This window comes from Oncorhynchus clarkii, chromosome 7, assembly GCF_045791955.1.
Source record: "Oncorhynchus clarkii lewisi isolate Uvic-CL-2024 chromosome 7, UVic_Ocla_1.0, whole genome shotgun sequence".
NCBI lineage: Eukaryota > Metazoa > Chordata > Actinopteri > Salmoniformes > Salmonidae > Oncorhynchus > Oncorhynchus clarkii.
In genome coordinates, this window is record NC_092153.1 from 43,328,834 (window position 1) to 43,338,381 (window position 9,548).

Consider the following 9,548-nt stretch of genomic DNA (forward strand, 5'->3'; position numbering starts at 1 on the left):
TAAAGGCTGTCTCATTGTCGTCTGTGATCAGGCCTACCACGCCGTGTTGTTGGCAAACTTAATGGTGTTGGAGTCGTGGGTGAACAGGGAGTTCAGAAAGGGACTAAGCATGCACCTGAGGGAGCCCCCGTTTTGAGGGTCAGTGTGGTGCATGTTTTGTTGCCTACCCTCACCAGCTGGGGGCGCCCCATCAGAAAGTCCAGGATCCAGTTGAAGAGGTGAGCTTGGAGTGCACTACGGTGTTGAACGCTGAGCTGTTGTCAACAAATAGCATTCTCACAGATTTTCCTCTTGTCCAGGTGAGAAAGGGCAGTGTGGAGTGCAAGAGATTGAGACATTTTTTTTTTATCTATTGGGGTGGTATGCAAATTGGAGTGGGTCCAGGGTGTCTGGAATGATGCTGTTTATGTGAACCGTGACCAGCCTTTCAAAACATTTCATGGCTACAAATGTGAATGCTACAGGGCGATAGTCATTTAGACGGGATACCTTGGCGTTCTTGGACAGACTATGGTGGTCTGCTTGAAACATGTAGGTATTACAGATTGGGTCAGGGAGTGGTTGAAAATGTCAGCGCAGACACCCGCCAGCTGGTCAGCACATGCTCTGGGTTTGTGTCCTGGTTATCTGTCTGAATGTTAACATGTTTAAAGGTTTTACATCGGCTACAGAGTGTGATCACAGGAACAGCTGGTGCTCTCATTCATGGTGCAGTGTTGCTGGCCTCGAAGCGAGCGTAGAAGACGTTTATCTTGACTGGTAAGCTTGCGGCACTAGGCAAGCTCGCGACTGGGTTTCCCTTTGTAATCTGTTTGCAAGCCCTGCATCAGAGTGGGTGTAGTAGGATTCGATCCTGTTTTGATGATTTGTTGGGAGGGCGTAGCGGGATTTCATACAAGCTCAATATGGACTGGTAGTACAACCGGAACTACATGTTCAAACATGACATAGAAATCTGACAGGGTAATCAGTTGATTACTGATCGCCTTGAACTGAGCATTTGACCACATAATAGCTAACCCGGTTTAAGAAGCTCACGTCTTCAGCAACACATTTATTAGAATAAGTCAGCAGAGATGTCAAGATGGAAGGCCTCAAGAAAGAACGCATGACCACAATTTCTTTTTTTTTTTTTTACATTTATTGCTTTATCTGAATACCGCATTGAAAGCCCAATCATTCAGAGCATACACAAACTATACAATTATATATGGTTTCACAAAGGCAGTGAACATATACTGTATCACAATCTACAAAAATCTACTTTACAGAAATTTAAAATTCTACATATCAAAAAGTACAGCTGCAGAAACAGGTGTAAAGCTGGTAACCAGTAAATGCTCTGGATATCTGTCAGTCAAACAACTTGGTGACATCACAATACAAAGCAGAAGTCATCTTTGTACTTACAGCTGGTTTTGGAAATGAAATAACTGGCTGTCAAAAAACATATTTTCCAAAAGAAGTAATTCAGTTGAACTGTTCATATAAATGATGGTTCAATGCACCCAAAATGATATGTTACATTTTAAGGTAAAAGGTAGCATGTTATATTACTCTGAGTTGGGTCGGTAGTGTATCATCGCAAAGAAAATATATGCAATTAAAAAGGAGAATAAGGACACATATGGAAAATGTATTTCAATACTCCCAACTCACGAGGAAAATTTATGGGGGGGGGGGGGGGGGGGGGGGGGGGGGGGGGGGGGGAACAAACAAACAAGGAAATATACATTTTTTCAACAACCAAGATGGCGGCACGAGTAAAAACAGTGGTATGAGCTGGATGCTAAGGCTTGTGCTTGTGCTTCAGTCAGAAACAGAAATGATTCTAGCTAGTTCATCGCCGGAGTGATTAACTGAGCATAAATAATGAGGAAGTTAATTAGCGGCGATAGCTTTGTCTCGACTCTGGTGTGGCAGAGGTGATAATCCACAGAGAGAAACTGGCTACAGGGAAAAAACTGCCTGGTTTACTTTTCCTGACAAATGCTTAAACTGATGAGGGAAAAAAGACAGATGAACACCACGACCTATCAGCACAGCCACAACAAACATCATCTGAAACCCCAAAGACTGATCAAGGCTGAAACAAAGACCTCCAGAGACCACAAGCCTTAAAATGAAAACTCTAAATAGTGTAGGAAAAAAAATCCAGTTTGTATTTGATTCAAAATAAAAAATGTTTATGCCCACATCAGGTGGTCATTTTGAGGAGTGCCCAAAATGTAGACAAGGCGTAAAGTATCTAGGGAACCAGGATGGCGCATCCCCTTCACCGGTGACACTCAAGCTGGACTTGAGGACAGATGTTCTGAATAGTCAACAGATACTGAGATCCTAGTCCTGCTCCATGGGCTCCTCACTGGTCCCAGTGTCCAGGCTACCGCTCTCCATGGCGCCCTCTGCAGGTGGCTCAGAAGTACTGCTGGAGGGAGCAGAGGCTCTCTCTTCCCTGGCTCCACTCTCCTCACTGCTACTGCTGCTGACACTACTGCTGCTGCTGACTGGGTCACTGCCCTCATCGCTTTCCCGGGCCTCAGGGCTCTCCAGGACGCCAGCAGGGGCCTGCTGTTCTGATTGGTCCATGTCATTACATTCCTCTTGGGAGCCACAAGGAACCTCCCTCTCTGCCTGCTCGTCCTCCCCGGGCCCTGCTGATGGCTCCAACTGTGTGCTCGATGGCTCTGTGGGACAGGCAAGGACACAGAAATAGAGTTATTAATGTTAACTGCATAAGGGTTGATGTAGATCTGGCAAGCAGATAAGCTGAACCTGCGATGAACACCTCAGAATTCTGCCAATTCAGGCAATTCCTGGTTCTGCTCATACACATACTAATATCCACAAAGGATTGTACCAGCAATGCATGTTGGCATGATTGGCGAAAATAAAGAGTGAAAAACAAGTCCTACCTTGGTCTTCACAAGTCCCAGCAGTACTGGGAGCCTCACTTCTCTTCTCGTCATCCTCCTCCTGGACCATAGACTCTGCCTCTTCCGACAAACTGTCATTGTTGCCGTGTCTGAGGGTGTCCCCCTCCTGCTCATCCTCTTTGCTGAACTTGAGCCTCTTCACCTCGTGTTGCTCCGCCTCCATATCCTCTTCTTCCTCGTCGTCATGGTGCTTGTTCTTCACAGAGCTCCCCTGGGTACCTGATGCCGACACCTCACTGAGAGAGCGAAGATTCATCACACATTCAATTCATCAAAAGAAAAAAGTAGGAAGTGAGTATCACACGGTCTGTTGGGTAGCAACTGAAGTACCTGGAGGGTTTGTCATGTCCCTGCTCTGTGGTAGGGTCTTTGTTTTCTGTACTGTCCGGTAGGCCGTTTGTCGCTAGAGAGAGCTTTGGTCTGTTCAGCGGCCTGGGGGTCCCTGGGCCATTCACTTTCCTGCAAGAAAATAGAGGAAGAGTGAAAGAAATGTAGTGTAAGAAAAGTGTCAGCAATGTGAGTGGTTTACCTTTAGGCAATTATCACTGAGGAAACTAGGGTGAGAAAATAGGAACCTGTCATTTGAGCTTTACCTCTCCGTAAAAGCAGATGCGTTCCCAGGCAACATAACACCATTCATTCTATTCACACCACTGCATCCGTTTTTCCTTCATGACAGAGAGAAACATACAGTAATACAATATTTTACTTCATATAAACTATACTGAACAAAAATATAAACGCAACATGTAAAGTGTTGATCCCACGTTTCATGAGCTGAAATAAAAGATCCCAGAAATGTTCCATACACACAAAAAGCTTATTTCTCTAAAATGTTTACATCCCTGTTAGTAAGCATTTCTCCTTTGCCAAGATAATCCATCCACCTAAAAGGTGTGGCATATCAAGAAGCGGATTAAACAACATGATCATTACACAGGTGCACCTTGTGCTGGGTAAAATAAAAGGCCACTAAAATGCAGTTTTATCACACAACACAATGTCACAGATGTCTTAAATTGGGGGAGCATGCAACTGGCATGCTGACTGCAGGATATCCACCAGAGCTGTTGCCAGATAATGAAACGTTTATTTCTCTACCATAAGCTGCCTCCAATGTAATTTTCGAGAATTTGGCAGTACTTCCAACTGGCCTCACAACCGCAGATCACGTGTAACCACGCCAGCCCAGGACCTCCACATCCAGCTTCTTCACCTGCGGTATCATCTGAGACCAGCCACCCGGACAGCTGATGAAACCGAAGAGTATTTCTGTCTGTAATAAAGCCATTTTGTGTGGGGAAACTCATTCTGATTGGCTGGGCCAGCTCCCCGGTGGGTGGGCCTATGCCCCCCCAGGCCCATCCATGGCTGCGCCCCTGCCCAGTTGTGAAATCCATAGATTAAGACCAAATGAATTTATTTCAATTGACTGATTTCCTTATATGAACTGGAACTCAGTAAAATCGTTGAAAGTGTTGCATGTTACATTCATATTTTTGTTCAGTATAAATACCACAAATCACTTCTTTGTAAAAATGTTTCCTTTATATAATTATTGTCCTTATTGTCCGTATAACAATAAAGGACAAAAACAACACTTACTCTGAAGTAGGATGCACACAGCTGACCACCATCACATTCTGGAAGAAGAAAAACCCTTCAACACAAACACTTCAAAATATAAATACTATACAACATATAGAGACTATACACATCTAATCTAGTATAACACTGCACAACTGCTCCTAAACTGACATGGCACTCCACTCACCTTCTCAACACCTCTGAGGAATTTTTCTGTCCCTGTGTAATTTCTCTTGGGTTCTGTAAGCAGCTCACACAAACGCTGAATCGTAAACGGAATTCTGAGGGAAGTAAGTAAGGAGGTTATTTAAATAAACCTGAGGTAGGGCTAGCTCAAGAAAAAAAGTGAAATTAGATAAGTATAAAATAAACTATAACGACATGCGTGTTTACAATATGGTTGCCATTGGGGAGGCAGGTAGCCTAGTGGTTAGAGCGCTGGGCCAGGGGTTAGCGCGCTGGGCCAGTAACCGAAAGGTTGCTAGATCGAATCACCGAGCTGACAAGGTAAAAATCTGTCGTTCTGCCCCTGAACAACGTAGTTTTTGAGAATTTGTTCTTAACTGACTTGCCTAGTTAAATAAAGGTAAAAAAAAAAAAAATGTAAAATACATTTGAGCACTACAGTACATGTGACACCTAGAAATACCTCTCCAGTAGATGGCGCCCTTGTACAACCACCACAAAGTCAGCAACGTTAACTCTTTAGATGCCATGACATGATCACAAGAAAACAGTTGATTCTAAAAGGTTATACTGGTACCTACCCATTGTATCCATTCACAATCTTCAGTATCCTCTCCTTCATGTCCTCAAATGGAATGGAGTCCACATTGGGATTGGCTACCCCCCTTTGATCGGGTGCTGAGGCATTGAAGTCATCCATCACCTTCTCCAGTTTGAAGAGGAAATAGCTTTTAAACTGAGACCACTGAACACTGGAAAGACAGAGCACAGACCTCTTAACAAAAGTGATACAGCACATGCAAAAGAGAAAACTAGGCATGATCAAGGACTACGCCTCATAATTTGAACCAGTGATGTTGAAGTTATCCCACTGAGCATGCTTCATCCTCTCACATGCATGATATCTGTAGCTACAAGCTTGTCAATATGAACATTCCTTACATGGTTTCTCCAGTCTTCGCAACATGACACAGAAACTGGTCGAGCAGTGGTGCCACTTCTTTCTTCCCTTTATTGTCAAAGTCTAAAGAGAACAGTTATATCAAGTCAGTTAGCACAACACAACAGAGCAGGGAACTTTGGATAGATTGGCTTGATTATGAAACCATTGACTCTAACGTTAATGATGACTTGTGACTACAACACTGTCAGTGTGTTCATGCTATTTATGCTGCAGTAGTTTGTGTCGGGGGGCTAGGGTCAGTCTGTTATATCTGGAGTATTTCTCCTGTCTTATCCGGTGTCCTGTGTGGATTTAAGTATGCTCTCTCTAATTCTCTCTTTCTCTCGGAAGACCTGAGCCCTAGGACCATGCCTCAGGACTACCTGGCATGATGACTCCTTGTTGTCCCCAGTCCACCTGGCCGTGCTGCTGCTCCAGTTTCAACTGTTCTGCCTGCGGCTATGGAACCCTGACCTGTTCACTGTGATTACTATTATTTGACCATGCTGGACATTTATTAACATTTGAACATCTTGGCCATGTTCTGTTATAATCTCCACCTGGCACAGCCAGAAGAGGACTGGCCACCCCTCATAGCCTGGTTCCTCTCTAGGTTTCGGCCTTTCTAGGGAGTTTTTCCTAGCCACCGTGCTTCTACACCTGCATTGCTTGCTGTTTGGGGTTTTAGGCTGAGTTTCTGTACAGCACTTTGATGTATCAGCTGATGTAAGCAGGGCTATATAAATCAATTTGATTTGTTCAGCCATTTAGCTCACCAGCTCAAGAAAGGAAAATGCCAAATGGAGCCGATCGACTTAGCTAGCTTGCTAACTGTGACACCAACTGAAAATGTAATTGTGTTCTCATAAACCTTTATAGCGACCTACCCAGCGAGCTAGCTAAGTGTGGCCATTGTCATCGGCCAAGTTAAGTGAACTCAAACTTGCAAGCTAGCATGTTAGCTAGCTCGCTGGACAACTTGTCAGTTAGCTACATAACATCAACAATTAGTTGGGCTTACCTTCATGATATTGTCTTACTGGCTAGTTAGCTAACTAGCGTAGTCAATAGAAAATTCACAAGCCAACTAACTGGAAATAGTAGCTAACTACCAATGATATATACACATCATTGCTAACTACCGGTAGCTAACTTAAACAGTTCATTAGTTTGCTAACGTTAGCTAGCTAAGCTAACGTTAGCAGTGCGATGGAGTTGTCAACAGCACCATGGCTAACTAGCTAGTTAAATTGTTGAATTCAGAAATAAATATATAAAACTCTGGAGGTTTGAGAATTGATAGCTAGTTACCTTTAAGCTAAAGGGGAAACGCTAACGTTAGTTAGCAACTATGCTTATTCTTCCGAATGTTAGCATTAGCTGACTAGCTAACATACGCTTATAGCTAGCTAACGTTAGCCACAGTCAACACCTTCTGGCAATATAACCACTGTAGTATAGAATAAAGTAAAACAAAAAGTCTGACTTTCTTTAAATATAAGGTTATTCATAAGAACCCCAAAAACCTTTAAGCGCCTCTTGAAGTGAGTCAATTTCCATCATGTTGTTGTCCTCTGTCAATCTCTTGGAGCAAGAGGCAGACAGACTAGTGGTGGCTGCGTTCAACACAAAAAAATAGTGGGTTCGTCCTCCCTGGGATCCTTGGGACGTCCATAGCCCACATTGAAGTTGAAATCTAAAATGGTTTTAAGGTTAGTATGTAAGGATTATGGTATGAATTAAGGTTGCGATATAACAATGAGATGTGGGTTTAGTTTATACAAATCTTTGGTTAGGGTATGGACGTCCAAAGCATCCCAGATAGCGCTGCCCCATAACATGTAAGGGGAAGAAGAAGCGTTTTAATATGGCGCTCGTGAGGTCATTGCGGATCAGTTCAGAACGCAGAAAGTACAGGGAGTACACGCTGCTGTTCAACAAGTTGCAAAATACATTAAGTAAAGGATCATTGGAGTGCAGAAAGTACAGGGAGCACGCTGCTGTTCAACAAGTTGCAAAATACATTAAAGGATCATTGGAACGCAGAAAGTACAGGGAGTACACACTGCTGTTCAACAAGTTGCAAAATACATTAAGTAAAGGATCATTGGAACGCAGAAAGTACAGGGAGTACACGCTGCTGTTCAACAAGTTGCAAAATACATTAAGGATCATTGGAACGCAGACCAGATGAGGGTACATTCAACAAATATCATCCAACAAAGTGAATATTCTTCAAATATGTTGTGATGTATGTATTATAACATATCCCACAATGTGGTTACTAAAGTCCGATTTGGATGTACTATTTTTGGCTGTATAACATAAACAAGTGGTCCATTTTCAGGTTTAGAAGAAGTGACTGATAAAGGCTAACTTCCGTTCGTATAAACTGGCATACAGAAATCGGTGGTGCTAGTCAATACTGTTTTTAACTGTAATGCCGTCGGTTGTTAAAGACATCAGGGTTGACTTGGCATCCATACAAGCGTCATACTCCGATTTTTACCTCAACATAGTGTGAAATACACATAAACAAGAGCCTAAATGTAGGCTAATTTTGCTGGGGGAAATGAGGATACCCAGGATCTCGACCCACGGTCCTTTCCCCCCACGCGTTTCCATGACAATTCTATTGTTTCGGGTCAGGTTCAATAGCTTCAATGCATTATACCGCTATTGACCTCTCTACCACAGCTAGAATAATGAGACAGATATTTTTCACTGGAAGTATACATGTGAAGCATCCGGTTGGCGTTTCCACTCACTATCAAATATGGCGGGCAGTGGAAGAAGATGGAACGAGATGGATTTTGGCCAACATTCTGCAATTTTTCTCATCGATTAAACATTTGATTTCAATACAGTTGTCTGTTCCCAAAACTAGAATATGATATGAACAGAGTGGACTAAGTTTTGTAGACTTTACCCTTTGCAAAAGTTTTTTTTTTATCGCTCCGTTTAAGAGTGCAAAGGCGAATTGAGTTACTGCACACGCGCACTTTAGATTAGGCGTTCCCTAACAGACATGGAGATGTTTACTAGAATGAGCCAATAGGATATCGCTAGTCCGTGTTTGGCTCTGCCCACTATGACTCATTTGTTCCCATTGTAAACGAAAAGTTGTGGTCTATCTTGGTTTAGTTATACAAATCTTTGTCACTACATTCCAGAAGGACAAGTATCTCTGCTGCACTAAACCAATCAGGCCTTTATGGTAGAGTGGCCAGTCGGAAGCCACTCCTCAATAAAAAGGCACATGACAGCCCGGTTGGAGTTTGCCAAAAGACACCTAAATCACTCTAACTAGGAGAAACAAGATTCTCTGGTCTGATGAAACCAATGTTGAACTCTTTGGCCTGAATGCCAAGCTTCACTTCTAGAGGAAACCTGGCACCATCCACACGGTAAACCATGGTGGCAGCATCATGCTGTGGGGATGTTCTTCAGCTGCAGGGACTGGGAGACTAGTCAGGATCGAGGGAAAGATGAACGGAACAAAGTACAGAAAGGTCCTTCGCACCTTCCAACAGGAAAACAACCCTACGCACACAGCCAAGACAACGCAGGAGTGGCTTCGGGACAAGTCTCTGAATGTCCGTGTGTCCCTGCCAGAACCTGGACTTGAACCCAATTGAACATCTTTGGAGAGACCTGAAAATAGCTGTGCAGCGACGTGCCCCATCCAACCTGACAAAGCTTGTGAGGATCTGCAGAGAAGAATGGGAGAAACTCCCCAAATGCAGGTGCCAAGCTTGTAGCGTCATACCCAAGAACGAGGCTGTAATCAATAGCTGCCAAAGGTGCTTCAACAAAGTACTGAGTAAAGGGTCTGAATACATATGCAAATATGATATTTCATATTTTTTTATACATTTACAAAAATGTCTAAAAAC

The 9,548-nt window shown here is 43.3% G+C and overlaps 1 protein-coding gene across 2 annotated transcripts; it reads right to left on the bottom strand.

Annotated features, from left to right (window-relative positions):
* Positions 1-1,118: 1,118 nt before the first annotated feature.
* Positions 1,119-7,521, bottom strand: LOC139413344 (protein phosphatase 4, regulatory subunit 2b). 2 transcript variants are annotated; one of them, XM_071160590.1, is made up of 9 exons: positions 7,179-7,521; positions 5,652-5,733; positions 5,291-5,461; positions 4,711-4,804; positions 4,542-4,579; positions 3,530-3,604; positions 3,267-3,395; positions 2,916-3,172; positions 1,119-2,687 (listed from the first exon to the last, which is right to left on the bottom strand). In XM_071160590.1, the coding sequence occupies exons 1-9, from the start codon at positions 7,213-7,215 to the stop codon at positions 2,341-2,343; spliced, it is 1,230 nt and encodes a 409-aa protein (XP_071016691.1). In that variant the 5' UTR covers positions 7,216-7,521; the 3' UTR covers positions 1,119-2,340. The 2 variants fall into 2 exon arrangements, with proteins under 2 accessions (XP_071016691.1, XP_071016692.1); XM_071160591.1 differs by lacking the exon at positions 7,179-7,521 and adding an exon at positions 6,036-6,925.
* Between the last annotated feature and the right edge of the window lie 2,027 nt (positions 7,522-9,548).

Excerpts from the sequence above, each read along its gene's own strand:
- LOC139413344 (XM_071160590.1), bottom strand. The coding sequence starts at position 7,215 with ATGATGGAAATTGACTCACTTCAAGAGGCGCTTAAAG. Across the intron at positions 4,580-4,710 it reads TCCTCAGAGGTGTTGAGAAG|AATGTGATGGTGGTCAGCTG; the intron begins GTGAGTGGAGTG and ends TTCTTCTTCCAG. Across the intron at positions 3,396-3,529 it reads GCATCTGCTTTTACGGAGAG|GAAAGTGAATGGCCCAGGGA; the intron begins GTAAAGCTCAAA and ends ATTTTCTTGCAG.